At 28.3% G+C, this 20,036-nt stretch overlaps 1 protein-coding gene across 1 annotated transcript in view; it reads right to left on the reverse strand.

Moving 5' to 3' along the window:
• The window catches only part of LOC111624487 (pecanex-like protein 1), a 161,116-nt gene that overhangs the window by 8,241 nt on the left and 132,839 nt on the right, over window positions 1-20,036 (reverse strand). Inside the window, exons 27-35 of the mRNA XM_023367334.1 lie at window positions 16,966-17,181; window positions 16,186-16,245; window positions 11,661-11,854; window positions 10,328-10,558; window positions 8,407-8,510; window positions 7,980-8,127; window positions 4,651-4,819; window positions 1,316-1,371; window positions 925-1,199 (exon numbers count right to left, since the gene is read on the reverse strand). Coding sequence (XP_023223102.1) covers window positions 925-1,199; window positions 1,316-1,371; window positions 4,651-4,819; window positions 7,980-8,127; window positions 8,407-8,510; window positions 10,328-10,558; window positions 11,661-11,854; window positions 16,186-16,245; window positions 16,966-17,181 — 1,453 coding nt within the window. The remainder of the gene's footprint in view (window positions 1-924; window positions 1,200-1,315; window positions 1,372-4,650; window positions 4,820-7,979; window positions 8,128-8,406; window positions 8,511-10,327; window positions 10,559-11,660; window positions 11,855-16,185; window positions 16,246-16,965; window positions 17,182-20,036) is intronic.

Genomic DNA, 20,036 nt, shown 5'->3' on the forward strand with positions numbered 1-20,036 from the left:
CTAGTCGGCAAATTTCAAATGTCTGCTAGTGATGTGGCGCTACAATATTTGGCTATGTCTTGGATACTTTAATATTATTTTTGTTAAATTTTTGCGTGTTTTAGCTGGCAACACTGGCTTGACCATGAAAGGGAGGCCAGTATTTAAACAAAACTTAATTTTCTAATTATGAGTGGTTGTTTGTTTTGTGAGCAATAAAATAATTTTAAAATAATTTTTAACAATACAATAGCTACGATTATTATTTAAAAAAATTTTGTTATGCTTAACATTGTTGAAAATTCAACACAAAGTAGGTTAATAGCGATATACTAATATACTAATTACATGGGATATACTAATATACTTTACTAATAATGTATTTTTTTCATTCTTTTCGGTTATCCGATTTTTTCAGTTATCCGACCAACCCGAGTCTCCAATTGAGTCGGATAATTGATGCTCTACTGTACAAAGGTTACCTTATGTAAAGGTTTATCACACCAAGTACCAATATAATACATTTTTAAAATTCTACTGTACACATTTTAAATTGAATTTTTAAAATGTGTTAGATTAGTCACCTGATGTAAAAAACACTTATGTAAGATAATCTTTGTAGTTATATAAATCAAATACTATAATATAATATAACAGAAGAGTTAGAAGTATGAAATAATCTAATAATCTTAATCTTTGCTGCTGTTATATTTTGCCTGAGCAACACCGAGCTCATCTGCTAGTTAAATATATAAGTGATTGTGTTTTTGTACATTAAGTTTTCTTCTTGCTTTTATGATCTTGTAAATCTTTAACTTGAGTTTATGATCATATTATATTATTTTAGCTTAATTCTAAATAAATGAATAAATAATTTTCTAGGTGCTAATAATTTTTTATTTTTTGTGAAATGAGAATATTTAGAAAGTATCTATAATTATTTACCTGTTCCATAATCGTAATATTACTCCTTTAAATATAGATAAACTAATAGGACCACCAATGATAGTGCATAATTGATCACTTGTTTCTGCATAAGATGTAGTTAAAGGAGATACATATATGGGATATCCAATTGGTTGATCACATGAAGAATTGATTATATTTCGTAAAGCCTGTTTTGCATTTTGAATACTTCCTCTTTCAGGATTACGATTACGAAGATAAACCAGTTCTTGTTGCTGTCCTGCCCATAAACCTCGAACACACTCCCGATTTACCTAAAATTTAATGAAATATTAGGATGTTAAAATTATATGTGATGATATTTTAATTTTTTTATAATTTAAATTGATACAAAATAGGGTAATTACTCNTGTAACGCTATGGAACTTGCCCGAGTTATCTCGGGTTTTAAAGATTGCAGCATTACTTCTTGCCGCCTGCAGATGGCTGTGATTGATTATCTATATTCAGCAAACGAAATCAACAACGCAGTTAAGGAGACAAATTCCCTGACTTTTTGACAATTTTCGACAAATTCCCTGACTTTTTTACAATTTTTGACAAATTCCCTGACTTTTTGACAATTTTTGACAAATTCCCTGACTTTTTCAAAAAATAATGAAAATCCCTGACTTTCCCTGATTTTCCCTGACTTTCCAGTGCGTAGGAACCCTGTATAAAGTCAGAACAAAATCTGTTACATAATTAATAAAAATATATCAACTCTTAGAAAGATAAAGACAGAATAACTGTTACTTTGCCAGACAAAAAAGTGTTTTGATAAGTAATAAGAAAAGAAAAATATGTGACAAAACTAACAACTTTTCACAAAGGGACAGTATCAATAAAAATTCAATAGCAGAAATTTAACAAGACTATATCTTAAGGAAAAGTAAGCCAGTAGCAGAATTTATTGTTTTTCAGAATCTTAACAATATCATCCTACAGATTGTTTGAATACATTAAGATCCACAAGTAATGATGATTAATACAGCCAACAACAGTTGAAAAAAGAAATTTGTCTATCTCTGGGATGGAGAAAATCCTAGGAAAATTTTATCAGAAAACAGAAATACAAAAGTTGATAAGATTTCCAATTTGTATCAATTAGTAAAGAAGCTTAAGCAATCAATTTAATCCAGTAAAGTTAACTATAAAGCTTACATCTTTCTTTAAAACAGAAAGCAATATGTGCTGATACTCATTTTTATCTATAATAAAGTATGAAGGAAAGCACAGAAAAACTAATTCCAAAGTTTATTTGCACTATTGTTTATAATACTTAAAAAAAATTTCACAAACTTAAATGACAAAATATTTGCTTTAATAGAATATAAAAACAAAACATATAAAAAACTTTTAGTGCTATTGAATTCGTATATCATGAACATTCAATCGATTTAACTCCTAATTCAATTCTGAAGAGAAAGTATTTAAACAGACAAAAGGTGCTCCTATTCACTTGCAGGAGAATACACCAAGTTACTGCTAAATTTCATGACATCCTCCATAATCCAAAAGTATGAAAAGTATATTGTATATATTAGAAAGCAATTATATAGTACAATTTTATTAAAATTAAACTAAATATTTAATTGCCCATTTACAGTGGTGCCTCGTATAACGTACTTAATCCGTTCCAGGTGCACGTCCGTTAAGTGAAAAGTCCGTTATATGAAACACATTTTTCCATAGAAATACATGTTAAAACATATAATTCATTCCGCAGCATAAAATAATCGTATTGTACTATAACAAAAAAATGAAAATGGAGCAGTCACCAATTATGCCAGGTAGTCAGATGTTGTGAGGAGGAGGGGAGGAACACTTTCTTCACACATTCATACAGATACAGACTTTTTACACATTGCAGCGGGTCTTTTTTTTTATTTTTTTTTAATCGGATTCAGATTCAGGAGAGGCTACCGGAGCTTGCAGGGTCAACTCCTCTTGTTCCATCGTTTGTTTTTTTGGCAGCTGGCTTCTTGAAAAACATGTCCAAGATGGTCTGTTTCTCTCTCTTCTTCAATACCTGTCGGAAATGACGGGCAAGGGTGTCATTGTAGAGATCATTGATCCTGTTGGCCTCAGCTCTGTTTGGATAATGAGTGTTGGTAAACTCCTGAACCTCTCCCCATTTGACAAGGAAGTTTTTGTCAACTTTCACTCCTTCTGATGATTTCTTGCTTTGTTTCAATTGAAATCACCTTTCTGTTTTTTTAGAAGCCATGATTTGCACAACACTTGAATAAATGTAAATACCCTGCACTGAGGTGATGTACGTAATAAACAAGGGAGCAAGCCTAATCCCAACGGGAGCTCTGTACTTCAGATATACTGATAATATATTCTAATAATACTAATATATTATAAAAATAGCAGATTGTCATTGGCAACAGCAAAAGAGTGGAAACATCATTTGCACTTGTTCGTAGAAAGTCCATTGGTCGCCTCACGTAACTGCCGAATGGAAAGTCCGTTGTCCGCAGCCAGTCCGTTGCTCGAGTCACGTAACGGTCAAACAGAAAGTTCGTTATTCACAGCGTCCGTTATTCGAGGCACCACTGTATTTGGTTTAGTAAGTTATAGATATGCTGATATAATGGAATACACTTGATATATATTTCAAATTTATCACAGATTAGTCAAAGTAATGCAAGAATAAGATTATATTATTTAGTTAATAGAAAGGAAAGTAAATTTTTTGGATATTAAAACTAAAATACAAGAAATTATATTGGTAACAACTATATATATATATATAGTTGTTACCAATATAATTATCATATATATATATATATATGAGTATATTTAGTTCTCCTATATTTATACAGGGTGTATCAGAATGACGTTTTAAAAATTTGGGGGATTGTAGAGGATGAAATTTTGAATGTTTTGATATCAGGAACCCATAGCCGGAAATGTGATATAAAGTTTCTACAGCACTTTGCACTTTTCAGTCGATATGGTGAATGAAACAGCTGAATACAGTATTTATGACAAGTTTTATTGACAAAATAGTAGAGTACAATCAACTGTACATCGAATCAGTGGCTGCACTACTTTAGAGTAAATGTTCAATGTGACGACCACCAACTTTGTTACATAATGTGCAACAACGAACCATGTTTTGTCTGACTCTCTATAAGATGCCATGCTCCCCTCTGATGGTATTAAATGCTATAAAGATGTGCTCCGTAAGCTCATGAACTGTTCCTACAGGTGTTTCGTACACAGGGGACTTTACATACCTCAGAAGAAGAAGTCAAGAACAATAACATGATGTCAATGGATAGAAGGGTAGCTACCAAAGTGAAGAGCGGTCAAGCACTTCCTACCACTGTAGAAACTTTCTGGCTATGGGTTCCTTATATCAAAACGTTCAAAATTTCATCCTCTACAATCCCCCAAATTTTTAAAATGTCATTCTGATACACCCTGTATACATGACACTTATATAGACCTCTTTTATAAAATATCACCCTTTTTAACTTTAATACTGAGACCTTCCTGCTATCTACAAGAACAAGGAAATTGAGGAGATAAATTACAAAAGAGAGACTGTAACATAAATATTATCCAAAACTGATTGGCATCACTATAAAGATACATTTGAAATGATAATTTGAAAATGAACCAAAAATAAAATAAACAAATAAATAAATAAAGGAAAAGAATTTGACTATATTCAGTTGAAATCTGAAAATTAGTTATCTGTATATAAACTAAAAAGATTTATTAACCTAAGAGCTAAGAGAGAAGGAACACTGGATAAAACTGCATTTCTCCATGTTGGATCAGCTTCATGAGATATCACAAGTGTTTTTTCATAGGTTCCAATAACATTATATAGGGTTGCATGATCTTCATATTCATCAGCAGACATAAAGTGATCCTGAAAAATAAAATTGTAATTGTCTACTTTAAAAATTAAAAAGTTTTAACTATTAATTTATTATGAAAGGTTAAAGTTCAATAATTCTTGTAAATTTAGTTGAATGTTAAAAACAATTTTATATTATGCATAAAAACAGAATATCCTTTCAAATATTCCATTCTCAATTTTTGATTAAAAAATTAAGACAAACAAGGCATTAGAAGTTTTCTTTGTCTTCTGTTGCTCTGTAATTTCTATACAGTTTAAAATGACAGAGACTTTATACAGTAATACCCCGAACTTACGCGATAAGTGGGACCAAGCAGTAACTGCGTAAGTCGAATTCACATAAGTTGGGGTATAATTTCGCATATAAATACATACAAATAATTTTTAATTGTGGCCGGAGACTAAAGAAAACAATTTAGAAAAAAATGTTTAATAAAATCTTAGATAATACATATGTATAACAAATTAGGCCTATATTATTTTACAATTTTTCACATTTACTTGATTATTACGCCATAATTTTAACATTGTTTCCATCTCAGAGATAATACTGTGACATTTACGAATGATGCTTGAATTTAAAGATTGAGCATTTTTCACAACTTTGAGAATTTTTTCTTTGCCTTTTATAATTGTTCTGACCGTCGATTCCGGTAGATCAAACTTCTATGCCAATTCACAAATTTTCATTTTTGTATCAAAGTCTTTAATAATGGGTACGTTCGTAAAGTCAAACAAGTTAAACGCGTTAGTAATGAATCGTTCGAAAAGTCTAACGAAATAGGAATAACGATGACTTCATTCTCGCTTAACTCGTTCGACTTTACGAAACGAACATACCCAATGTTAACTTTACATTCCAAAGATAAAGTTTTTCTTTTCTTGTTTGATGCAGAAGAATTAGTTCTACTTCGTTTGGATGACATAGTAGAGTCTCTCAAGTCTCCGTAGATATAACAAACACAGAAATAAATAACACAAAATAAATTGTAGCTATGTGTGGATTCCGCGTGACACATCCAAATATGTAAGCTGAACAATAGTGTGGGAAGAGTGAGTAATCAAGGGTTGAGTGGCGCTCAAACAAAAGACGAATCGACGAGATTTGAAAATCGCATAACTCCAGGTTCGCGTAAGTCAGGGTAGCATAAGTTGGGGTATTACTGTATAATGGAATGTCATTATAAGATATGCAGGTATTGTAAGCAGTCTAAGTTAAGAAATTGTATTTTGTCTTTTTAATTTTGATATCCCTAATATAAGCTTTCAATTCTATAAATATCTGCTTGATATTGTTTCCCTTAAGCTTTGGAATAAATTTGGATCCAAGATAGCAGATCAATTAACTCAGTAAGCAAAGATACATCCAAATAATTAGTGAAGTGAATATCCTGTTTAATAAGTGCAAAACTATAATGAGAACAAAAACGAAGGTCACCATAATTTTTTTTAACTAACTGAAATTTTTCATTCTTCCAGATGAATGTAAAAAAGGATTCAATTTTTCTATTTGTTCATATATTAAATTAAGAATGCAAATTTCAAAAAAATTCTTCCAAGTGATATAATATTGAGCTTAGTGTTTTGTGTAAGTTTTAAACTAAGTCATCTTTCTTCTTTCTTTCTAAAATTCCAGCAAATTTGTTGAACAGATTTAAAAACTGGAGGTAAGCTTTTTAGGAAAATTTAACAAAACTTACAAAAAAAAACTAGATTGCACATTAGTAAAAAATTATTTATTTCTGTATTGAAATCTAATTTAAAAACAAAATGTTTTTTAAATTCAACAATTTATAAAAACATATTGATGGCCTAAAGTGAAAAACTTGTAATGTAAAATTGCAACATTTCAATGAAAGTAAAAAACATCAGCTTTAATAAGTTTTTAGTATTAAAATGTATACTTTCAGATTTTGAGAAGTAAACTTGACATATAGGCAAGAAAGTAATTTTATGACTTACAAAGTTTTCACTCTAGATTTAAATTTATAATTTGCCATCAATATTTAAAATATTAACTTAACTTTTAATCAATGATGGACTAAGGATTTTTGGGACCATGTCCATGAAGTTGACACTGACAATGAAAATGATATGGAATTAGTGTGATTGATCTGGTGGACCAAAGCGTAAACTCATTTATAAGGTTACTTTACACAGTATGCTTATACTTTACGCAATATGCCTAACCTACATTTTATCACACCTAAGAATATGTCTGGATTTGTCAGTGACTCTATGTTTACATGATGCACTGGAATATGACTTTCCATTGTTCTGCCTTGTGAGTATACACAAGGATATTCATTTATCTTGAGAATAGTAAGAAAATGATCTAATGTGATTTACATTTTGTCTGCAATTGGTTTGCTGATGTGATGAAAAGTGAAAAATTTGAAATATTGTGTGTTGTGACTTGTCAAATCAAGATTGTCAATAAGTTAAAAATTTGTTCAAATGAGGCAAATCCATGCAGATTGTGGTTTTAAGGGACAAAATGCCAGCAGTAGTTGTACCATGTAAACCAGTTAGCTTTTGGGTCTTTCTAAACAGAAAAATGTATGAAGCACTCCTTCATATCTTGTGGCAATGTGTAGGAAAGGCCTACTGCCTTTCCTACAAATTGCCACACCATTACCAATGGGTAAAAAATACAAATAAGGAAATGGCAGAATTAGACAGGCAAAGCAAAAGTGGTTTACACTTTTATTTAAGGTTTTATTTCAGAAAAAAATTAATTACAAAATCATAGATATAACTTAGAGTTTATCAAATTAGGGTCCCATGCAAATGCACAGTCTGCATATTCAGTAATTCACCATAGCTTTTAATACACACAATTCATTTATATAAAAATAAATATAGTTTTATATTGTATTTTCAAATATGTTATTTTTAAATAACTTTTAAATTTGGCATAANAGGAAAAAGGATCAGTCAAGGAATGTGTTTAACTTCTCTTTACGAAAGACTAAATTGAAGACAGTGATAAGATATTATACGAGAATATGAAAAAAAATAAAGGCCAAGCAAATGAAGATATTTTATATAATTTTCAAATATGTTATTTTTAAATAACTTTTAAATTTGGCATAAAATGTAAATAAAAAAAATTATCATGACGTCATATTATTTATCACTTATAACGAAAAACCTAAAATTATTTTACCTGATGTAATTTTAATGCCATCCTTACACTAGGAGCAACTACTTTGCGTAACAATTCCATATCTTGAAAAACCCATTCATCTCGTACGGAAGTTATTCGAAAATCACCTTTGAAGAGGGCATGCAATCCATGCAATAAGAAATCAACACTAAAAAATTAAATTAAATTTTTAAAGACTATTTTATCATTATAATCAAAATAAAAATTACAAATTTAATTTTTTTCAATGAAAAAATTTGATATGTATAATTTTTAAAGATTGATAATTTAATGATATAGTCTATTCCAATCATACATACATATATTTGAACATACAGACTATTATATGCCTGATACATGTAGCAAGCATTTTCTTTCATAACTTTAGATTGTAAAAATATTTTGTAGATATTAAATTATTTTAGATTTACTACAAAAATAAACTTACCTTGAAACAGAATTATGAGAAGCTGTTCCCAATACACGTCTTGCTAGAAGACTCAAACAAAAACATAATGAAACAAGACTTGAGTCTCTCTCACTGTCAACCTTCTAAGACAAAGATCAAAATTGATGTCAAGATTTTATATTTTAAAATAAATTTATAAAAATTTTAAAAAATGATAAACTGATAAATTNATAGCGACGATTATTATTAAAAAATTTTTTGTTAGACTTAACATCAATGAAAATTCAACGCAAAGTAGGTTAATAGCGATATACTAATATACTAATTACATGGGATATAATAATATACTACCCTAATAATGGATTTTTTCATACTTTTCGGTTATCCGCCCTTTCAATTATCCGACCAACCCCAGTCCCCAATTAGGTCGGATAATTGAGGCTCTACTGTATGTATATATATATAAATTACGTGCCTATATATAGGCACGTAAACAAAGTATTCATAGAACTAGTACATTTTGAAGGAAAATAGTACATTTTTGAAGGCGCTTCAGTACGTTTTGAAATTTCATTGCGGCAACACTGATCACAATGTAAAGCTAGACTGGAAGCTTTTCTCAATTCTTCAATCTCTACTTTCTCATATAAAATATTCTATTCCATCATGCTTGACAAGTGAATTTCTAGTATGTACAAATATATATATATACATATACTATATAAAGCTGAAAAAATGAGCATTTTCAGCCTGTTAGCCGGATGCCAAAAACTGCAACTGGGGGTGCCCCTAGCTATTATTTAAATTAATTTAAATGAACAATATAAATTATTTTATATTTTCACAGTATAATATTCAGTATATTATTATTTTTATTTGTAATTTAGTATGCCCCAATGCCTGCATCCGGCCTTTCGACTTATATTAACTAATAATGATGTATTGTATCAGCAATCTTGACATGACTGGGTAAAATGTTTCTAATGTCATTCTCATTTATATACCATTATTGTACTCCATAGTCAATTTATAACAATTATTCATCAGCCAAACTCAAAATAAGAGTTTATTTTTGTCAAAATACCTAAACATGTTATCTAATATAAAAAAGAAAATTTTTTTGAAAAGGATAACTAAGATAATCTGATCAATTTAGATAAAGCTAAACATAATTAGAGATTATAATAACGAAATGTCTGGAACAGATTGATCATATCAAATGCTTTCTTATTATTTAATACTGAGAAAAACCATTAATTGCATTACAAATTTTGGAAATAGTTATATGTAGTGTATAAATTCCTTTCCATAAAAAAAAAATAGTTTCAACCATTAAAAGTTTAAACTTGAGAAAAAAGAACCATTGAAAGTTTGATTAGAGATAAAATTCCAGAGACAGAAAACAGAATTAGGAATGAAGATGAATTTCATTATTTGGAGATTGTATGAACCTAATTAAGCTGAGTAAGTAAAAAGATGCTGTTTCAAATATTTTGTATTATTTTTCAATGGATAAATATAAATACTCAGTTTTCTGGCACCATTACTTATTTTTCAGTCTTATTTCAAATGTTGACTATTATTTATATCTATTTGCTATGCTTTCCCTGACGTGAAAGATAAGACAATGTTTTATGAGACTATTTGTAGGTAATACTTGGAAAAATATTACCAATTATAACTTATCTTGTCAATGTGTTAATAAATTAGATGAAATTTTTCATTTCTGTTACCTTTTTTTCTGTTTTAACATCCAGATTATAGTACAATAAATATGTTGTTAAAAACAATTAAAATTTACCATATTGTTTGAAATAAATGTTATATATAAAGATTGAATATACTATTTTATTACAACTAAAATAACTGAATTTTTTCAAACTTTCATCATTGGGTTACTATTTCATAAACCAAGATGGTTTTTAATCTATAGAAATTATTTTGTTGAATTCAAACTTGCCTTTTCCCTTCGAGATGAACAATATTGTATCCAATCAAGATAAACATTGCAAAAGCTATTTCGAGATACTCCAGATGCATGAAAATCATAATCTTCATCAACATTCATGTTAAATACTGGATCTAAATCTGCATAGTTTTTGTCAAGTGTTGGTTTTAATGCTTCTTGTATAGAGTCAGAATTTAACCATTCTTCTAACCGTGATGATGTCAAAGTGTAATAGACTATACTCTAAAAAATAATTTTAAATAAGCATTAAGTATACATTTATTCAAATAACAGAAAGAAAAATTAATACAATACAGTAGAGTCTTGTTTTATGTATACCTTATATATATATAGATTCATGCTTTCATAGATACAAATGGTTAAGTTAACTCTTAGAGAAGTATAATTTTCTAACTCTTAAGTTAGAAAATGTACATTGAGATGTACAGTTTTCAAGCTTCTGACATTCCACACTCACAGAACTAATGAATGCTATTCACTCTGGTAAATACCTAGCTTGCGTGTATTTTTCTAATGTAGAATACTTGAATAAAATTTAATTATTTAATAAAATATTGCTTTGTATATTCAAAAACATTAAACAAAAATGTTACTCATTTAGTAAAACCTTTTAACATATTTTAACATTTTTCTGTTAACTGTAAATGATTGTTTAAATGTCTAGAGAATCATCTGGGATATTTGGAACAGAACACAAATTTATGTAAAATTTTTACTTTTTGAGGTACCTGCTAATATGTAACCCTGCTTATACAAGACTATACTGTATCACAATATCAAGCAAAATCTAAACATTCATAGTTTTTAACTAACACTTCTAAAAAAATATTAACTTTATAATTTCTCTTCTTATATTAAATATAAAATCAAATTAAACATCATCAAAATTATATAAATAAATATACTTTTATTTAAAACATTGATCATCATACAATACTGAATATTAAAAATCTAGATTTCATAGTCCTCCTCTTATATAAATTTTTTTCAGATTTACTGATTAATTGAATACAATAGTTACTCCACACTCTAGCAATAAAATTAGTAAATTGCTAGAAGATATGTTAAAATAAATAAAATACAACAATATTCAGTATAATGATGTCAAAATTTCATTAAGAAATGAAGGTTTTAGCATTAACTATGATAATGAAATACTTAGTGTTAATAATATTGTTAATGCTTTGAACTACAGTAAATCTGTTTAACTATGGTCATGAACGAATTATTACAAGATAATACAAACTTTAAAATATACTGGTTAATGATTTTAATGAATGATGATGTTCAATATGAAATCATTTTTTAAATTAAAAATTCTTACTTTCACATAATAAGTTATAAGAGCTTTTCTCAAATCAAAAACTTGCAGCATTGATACAGCACTGTTATCTGATATACTATAACCTTCTAAAACATATTTTGTAGCTGTTACTTCCCATGCCAGCCATCTTTGATTAAAAGCTGCATTAATGGACAACATATGAGGAAGATGGCCTGATTCACAACAGCAGCAACCTATAAAAATTAAAATGTTTAAAAGTAAATTTATTAATAAGAAAAAAACTTATGTTTATCAGAATTTTTACAATCTTTTACATTTTATTTACAGGTAGCCCTCGGTTTACGCCGGCTCAATTTATGCCAATTCACAATAACGCCGCTATGCAATTTACCATTTTGCGATGTAATTCCCTGATTTTCCCTATGCCAAACTGATTTTCATTTCAGTGTTGACGTATTTACCGAGCCGCAACATTCTACATTCGTTAAAACAAAGATTTTTATTGAATATATTTAGTTTTTCTGTTTAATATTATTGGATATGTATACATTTGCATTAAATTAATATTAAAACACTAAACGTTTAGGTACCCACGAGTCAAGTTATCAAACTTAATTGTCCAATAAATGGCATCCGAATAAATAGCGCCAATGAATGTATCCCGTATCAATTCGTTCAGGAAAACACCTTACGACGCAGTAGCACTTTCAGCGATCACAAACTATCCCTAGTGAGACAAATCTACTTCTTGTTGGCCAGACGATACTTTTTTATTAGGCAGAAAATATCTATCTCTCCTTAGCCACCTTCAATTTTCCTGCTCAAACTGACCTTATACATGCACTACGGCAACCAGTGGTCGACCAATCAGTGTCTCCGTTCATCTGTAGCTCTTTGTCGGGTTAACGTATCCTTTCAACTATAAAAACTACTGTCTAACTATAAAACTATAAAAACTACTGTCGTTCGCACCATCAGCAGTTCATAAAACTTTTTATGAACTGCTGATGGTGAGAACAACAAAAGAAATGACTGAAACAAAAATTTTTTTTGTAAAAGAGTCGTACTTATATTTATTATATTAATAAAAATGTAAACAATTAAAGATGGATACTTTTTTCCAAAAAATGTAAGAGATCCGAAACTAAAATTTTTTAATAAAAACAATTCACTTTATTTTATGATAAAATACATTTTATCATAAAATATTATATATTTTGTATTATATTGTATTAATAAACAAAATTATTTGCTTATTTTTCACTTATGTAGAACCTAACCCTATATCTCACTGTAAATATGGGTTCGTTTTATGGTGATTCGATTTGCATCAGCTTTTGTAGGAATGGAACTGCAGTGTAAACCGAGGGCTACCTGTATTTCAATATCAAATTAAAATGTAAATACCAACCAAACAACCAAAAATTTATTATTATTTAAGGCAATTGTTTGGTGATGTTTCTATACATGTATTGATATAGCAGAAAATATTTTACAGTATAAAAGAGAAAAAATATCTCAATTTTAGTAAAAAATATAAAAAGAATAACAAATAATGAAATTTTCATTTTTACTAAACTTTGTTAAAGATATATTAATAGATACATAACCAAACAATTGCCTTAAATAATCGGGATATAAATCCGCTATTTTAATAATTAATACTAAGTAATTTCCTACTAGAGATAGACATTAAATGCCATCTCATATCTAAATTAATAATTATAATTTTAATAATTTATTAAATAATTTAGAATCATCTGGAAGAAAAGAACTGGCTCGGGGTGGGAACTTGAACTACGACCTCCACTTGTCATGCAATGTGTTTGCCAGTTGTGCCATCCAGACTCTGAGCAAGCCTTTGCTTCCAGGTTATTTAAATTAACATATTATTTACAGCCTGATTATTTAAGACAATCATCTGGTTATGTATCTATATATATTTGTCTTTGGGATATTTGATATACAGAAATATTAATAGTTTACAAAAGATAAAAGTTTTTCAATTTGTGAATTGATAAAGCTTATTCTGAAATAGAAAATTAATATAGTTACAAAAAAATAGTGAGAATCCTTAAGAAATGTATGAAATTTATAGCATTTTATATGCCAATATTTGAAGAAAATCACATGACAATAAAATGCCATTAAATATTTAAAAATTAATAAAGAATCAAAGTTTAGCAAATAATCATAGAAATCTAAGAAAACTATCTCCAGAATAATGAGAAAGATGCAGGAACTTATTTAGTAAATATGTTTAAACTTAAAAATAGAAATAACTTTGTTTATTAAGAAACAGCAGAGTTCAAAATAGTAACTTTTAGTTGAAGGCAAAAAAATTGCAACATACTTTGTATTAAGAATAAATCACCAAAGTGTTACTTTAATAACTATTAAGATAAAATTACACAGAAGATTTAAATTTCATTATTTTTAGCCTCACAGTCAAACCTTGTTAACACAAAATTGAAGGTATTTAAAAATTGGCACTTTGTATTAATGAGATTTGTATTAAGTGAACTTTAAAAAAAATTAACAGTTATATCACTGAATGGCAAAAACCAAATTTTATCCCAGTTATTTCACTATATTTCATCTTGTTTGGATATATTTAAAAATAAATAAAACCAAACTTATCAGGTGCTCAAACCAGACATTTTGTTGAGATACAATAGCTTGAAGAAAGAATTAATACTCATTTTTTAACATTAGTTTGAGTTGGTAGAATGCTGATTAAAGCTACTAGATATAACAAGCTGACCTAACCACCAAATTGAATCCAGGAGCTAGATAGACACAACTTTACAGATTTAAAAATAACTTATCTGCTTGGATTTCAATGGAAACATTTCTTAATTTTAAAATTACAAATTAATTGCAATATTTAATATTGTAATTAATTTGTAATTACAATATTAAATATAGTTTTGTTATTTCCATTATTAAAGCAATTAAAAATAAGAACTGTTTTGTAAAACTACAGATTTTTAATTGAAAGTCTCCAATTTTTATTAACTTCTGCTTTCCAATGTGCATGTCAACTGACATCTAATTGTTCAGCATTGTCACAGCATAAAATGCAACAACTATAAGAAAGAGTGAAATTTTTCAAGTTAGAGTGAATGTCATTGGTTTAATGTATATCTTCCTTATCAATGATGATAATAATATTGAAATCATAAGCATTGTGACAATCTTAAAGTTTAAAAACATGCTTGCGGTTAATCATTAAAATAAATGATTTGAGTTGTGTATTGCTATTTGGTTTGTTTGACTTTTGGGAAGTTGAAAGCAGTGTGCTTTGTATTAGACATAGTGTAATTGTTATTTGATTCATAGTACAACAACATACTTCATATTACATACTAACTGATATCTTGTATTAACTAGACTTATTAACATTAAAATGCCCATTCTCACTCATGGAACTCAAATCTACTTTGTATTAACACAGACTTTGCATAAACTGATAATGTAATAATGGAGTTTGACTATATAAAATTTGATAACATTTCTGGCATAATAAACCTGAAGCATGGTGATAAAAGTAAAGATAAAGAAGTTTCCTAAAGCATGCCATGAAAGAACATCAAATAAAGCTTTCCTATTTATAGCCCAGTCAGAGAAGTGAATGGAATAGCTGTTTCATGTGATGTCAATTTTACACCAAATTTCACCTTCCATATGTCAACTGTAAAAGTGGCTGGAGAACCTCAGAACTGTGTACACCATGACAGTCAGAACCAGCCACAACTAAGATCCTATCCTGGTTTATACAGCTTCAATATCACTAGATCACCAAGGGCCTTTAATGCAAATAAAATTCAATAAACTATTGCAACCTTAAAGATATTTTTTAATATAAGTAACCATTAAACAATTATTTAAGCTTAAAGAGAATGCAGTACACAATAACTCCACAAAGCAGAAGTGAGTCAAAATTATAAAAATTGTTGTAGTAGTACAGTAGTATAATGTAGTATAGTTTTTACATATTACAGTCGACCCCCGTATAAGATCATTGATTATTCCGTTTTATATGAATTCCATGTTGTACGAGTCACTTAGATTTTACAAATACGTGTACCGGCTGTGAACGGCTCACGTATTTGTAAAATTTAAGTGACTTGTACAACATGGAATTCATATAAAACGGAATAATCAATGATCTTATACGGGGGTCGACTGTACTTTGTATAGTTTCTCTAATAAATATATATTTAAAATATGTAAACAACATAAATATAAAATACATTAAAAATTATTAATAATTTAAAAGATTTAATACTTTCACTTTTGACCAGAAGAAATTATTGCAATTTCATTTTTCTTGGAATTTCCCAGGAACATATTACAATTCCAGGGAAGTAAATTTAGATCAAATAAAAAACCTGGATCTTTGCATTTCAGAAATCCTAGAAAGGAAACCCTAATGGTAGCTAACAGAACTAACTCTTATTTTTTCAGTATTTTGAAAAACAGGAGATAATTCCAGTTGTGACACACACCTCACAGAACTATAGTGAATGCTATTCATAACTGTATATATTTATGACATTACCTTCATCTTCATCTACACCTTCACTTATTGCTTCTACTTCTCTTTGCTGACAATAAGTACCTAAAAAATAAATGTAATATTTAGTATTAAAATTTTGATATAAATTATTATTGTAGCAAATAAAACTCTTATAGCATTAAAATAAATTCAAAACAACCTTATGAATAGGTTCTATTTACTAAAATTTAAAATATTTTTGAAGATTATATAAAGTTCATCAGAATGCTTTAACATTTAAATGTCTGTCTTCAGAAGTTGAAGCCCAACGTATCTTTAAAAAGTGTTTAAAATTTAGTAAACTAGATTTCTTCAAAAATCCATGTTTATTAATAAAAATGTCAATGAAAATAACATCTATTCTAACAAAAATTTTTTTTTTTCAAATAAACTGGAAGTAACTTGATCATTTTGAAAATGTAAATAAGAGAAAGTATTCATTATCTCAAAACAATATTAATTAAAACTTAAAAGAATTACTTTTGTAAATAATGAAACTCTAATTATCATATATCATTCATTATAAATATGATAAATCCATTTTTATTATATTTTTAAATATTCATCTCAATCAACATCAGTTGATATTAGTAAGAAAACATTTAATACAAAATGAAATTTTCATAAACTTAATTATGCATAATTTGTATATGTATAATTTAAAACTAAAATTTAATGTAATTATGATTTACATCTTTCATCATTTAAATTTTAATGAAGTACATAATGCAATTGTTTGCATTATGTACTTCATTGCAATATATTTATTTAATAGGAAATTACCTCTAAATTCCAGTCCTCTAACTTGAAAGGTTACCATTCCATTCCCTAATTCAATTATATGTACTAAACAGTTCAAGTTATCAGAAGCAAGAACAAAACAATCTCCTTGTGAAACATTACCCCATCTTCCTAATGCTAAATCACCATATAAAGAATGCTGAAGTGAACGAGTTAGATGTTCGTAAAAAATTGAATTCAAATTGTTGTCATCTGCACCTATTAAACAAATAAAGTTATTTTTTACTTTATTTTTTAATTTTTATAATTAATCGAAACAAAATATTCAAATTTCTAATATATTAAATTGTACATAGCAATATAAAACAAGTTATACTATATATTATATTTTGTCAATATGATGCAAGTGTATTCATTACAAACAATTAATTAGTTCAATATTACAGATAGCTAATTCAATGCAATAGTATGGTGCTTTCTTATTATATTGTACTATATGTTTTATTCATTAGAAAAAATAATATTTGGATGTTTTTAAATTATTGATTCTGTTTGGAAATAAGATTTGTATTTAAAAGCTGTCAGCATTTGTTATCTATTTGAGCAAGGCATTTAAATCTGATATAATATGTTACATATCATATAAAATATAGAACTATTGGAACTATTCTAACAACTAATAGAATCTTTAAAATAAATTTAAATANAATTGTTTATCAATAAAATAATAATATAAAATGATGATATATTTGATAATAAAACTAAATTTAAGAAACAATAGAGAGACTATTATTTTACATGTAGCTATTTTGACAAAATTCGATGGGCTTAAATTTTGATTTTGAACATGTAGAAACGCTGCTTTTTGCATTAAAATGCTACTTCAAATTGTCAATTTTTAAAAGTTTTCTTCCTGGGGAGGGACTCCCTCCCCAGACCCCACCCCAGCGTTGCGCGTAATATTCGTTTTCGCAAAAAATTTATCTGGCCCATTAGTCCCCTATTCAGATCTGCTGCTGGTCAAGGGTGTCACGATTTTTTATTTTTCAATCAGGGGTGCCACTCAATGAAAAAGGTTGAAAAACACTGCTGTAGATGAATGTGCTTGTGCCATCTATTATGTCATCTTTTTCAATTCTTATGCATTATTCAAACCACTGGATAACATTATCCAGAATTATTTTGCAGTTCAATACTGAAGCATCATGTCTATCTATATTAGGATCACAATTTTCATTACACTATATGGTCATGAATACTATTAATTCATTTGATCTCACTGTTGAGGCACACAGGCCAAATGGAATTATAGCCTGTGTGCCTCACAAGGCTCAAAAATATTATTGGTCACTGGATAATTGAGAACTAGGTAATACAATCTAATGAGTTACAATGCCAATTGTTTCAAGCTGATGGAATGATATAACATATATAACAAAAACACAATGAAACAATAGATCTACATTTCTTGCTGAGAAATGTATATAATAGATTTTGATTAAATCAGATGTTTTCTTTTGTGAAAAGATTTCTTATAAAATTATTAATTCTATAATCAATTTCTGTATATTATCTTGAAAATAATACACTGAATAACAGTGTAATGTATTTGTAATCTATAAAAATGAATGAAATATATATCTCAAAAAATTTGTTTGTAAAAATATATAATACATCAATTTGTAGATTCTTATTAGCCTTTCTTTCCATCAACAAAGAAGTTAACTTTTAAACAGATAAATTTTTAATGTAAAAATTTCTGACAAACATTTTTCATTCCAATTTTGGAATATCATTGATGATCTGAAGCAACCTTTTGTTTTATCAGAAATTTTTGCATTAAAAATTTTTGTTACTGGAAATTAAAAGTTTAGTTAAATGTGTTTAATAATTTGTTTCAGTACTGAGAAGAAGGTAGTTTTTTATCTCTCCTGAAAAAGTTTGTTTGTTGGCATTTACAACATTATGGTATGGCATTGCACGCTTCATATACAGCAAGTTTATCTTGAACTATTTTCCTACCCATTTATTATCACAAATATCTGGAATACTCATAGATCTGTGTTTAGGTAAAGTACTTGATTTGACTGAAATCAAAAGTAGATATTAGGTAAGTCACTTATATCAACAATGATAAACACGCTTAATGTCTTGTTCCAGTGTTCATAGGTATTCTGTAAATATATAAATTCTCCACAGAAAATAACCATTGCTATCACCATTGGCAGAGACATGCTGTAGATCAGTGTTTTTCAACTGGGGTGCCACGACGCCACAATTGGGGTGTCACAAAGTTTAGGGCCTTTAGTCATTTTCTTGGAAATTTACTTAAGTGTAGTTCAAGATAACTCATTGTCAGTTCTATTTTGCTACGAGATATCTAGTAAGCAAAGAAACGATGACTAATTGCATGTTAATGTAATGTTCAACGCTACGTGTATGCATGACTTGTCACGAGTTCGCCCAAACCACATTACTTGGCCTTCACATTCCCAATCTCAGTACCAGGCCAACCAGCAGAGAAGAACGACATGGACACTTGTGTCTTGTATATACTTTAAAAAGCGTTGCATTGCACTTTGAAAAGCATGCACAATGTAGATGCATATTATAGTACTTTCATAGTATTCAAAAGTAATGATGACAAATAAACAATTTATTATCATTTTTGTAATTTAAATTTTTTAAATTGATATGAAAAAGAGAAGAAAAAAGTAATGAAATATTTATTTTATATATGCATCAAAATAGTATAAAAAACTTAACAAGAATTGTTTATCAATAAAATAATAATATAAAATGATGATATATTTGATAATAAAACTAAATTTAAGAAACAATAGAGAGACTATTATTTTACATGTAGCTATTTTGACAAAATTCGATGGGCTTAAATTTTGATTTTGAACATGTAGAAACGCTGCTTTTTGCATTAAAATGCTACTTCAAATTGTCAATTTTTAAAAGTTTTCTTCCTGGGGAGGGACTCCCTCCCCAGACCCCACCCCAGCGTTGCGCGTAATATTCGTTTTCGCAAAAAATTTATCTGGCCCATTAGTCCCCTATTCAGATCTGCTGCTGGTCAAGGGTGTCACGATTTTTTATTTTTCAAT

This window comes from Centruroides sculpturatus, unplaced genomic scaffold, assembly GCF_000671375.1.
Source record: "Centruroides sculpturatus isolate CEXI.00-Female unplaced genomic scaffold, Cexi_2.0 scaffold336, whole genome shotgun sequence".
In the NCBI taxonomy this organism is placed as follows: domain Eukaryota; kingdom Metazoa; phylum Arthropoda; class Arachnida; order Scorpiones; family Buthidae; genus Centruroides; species Centruroides sculpturatus.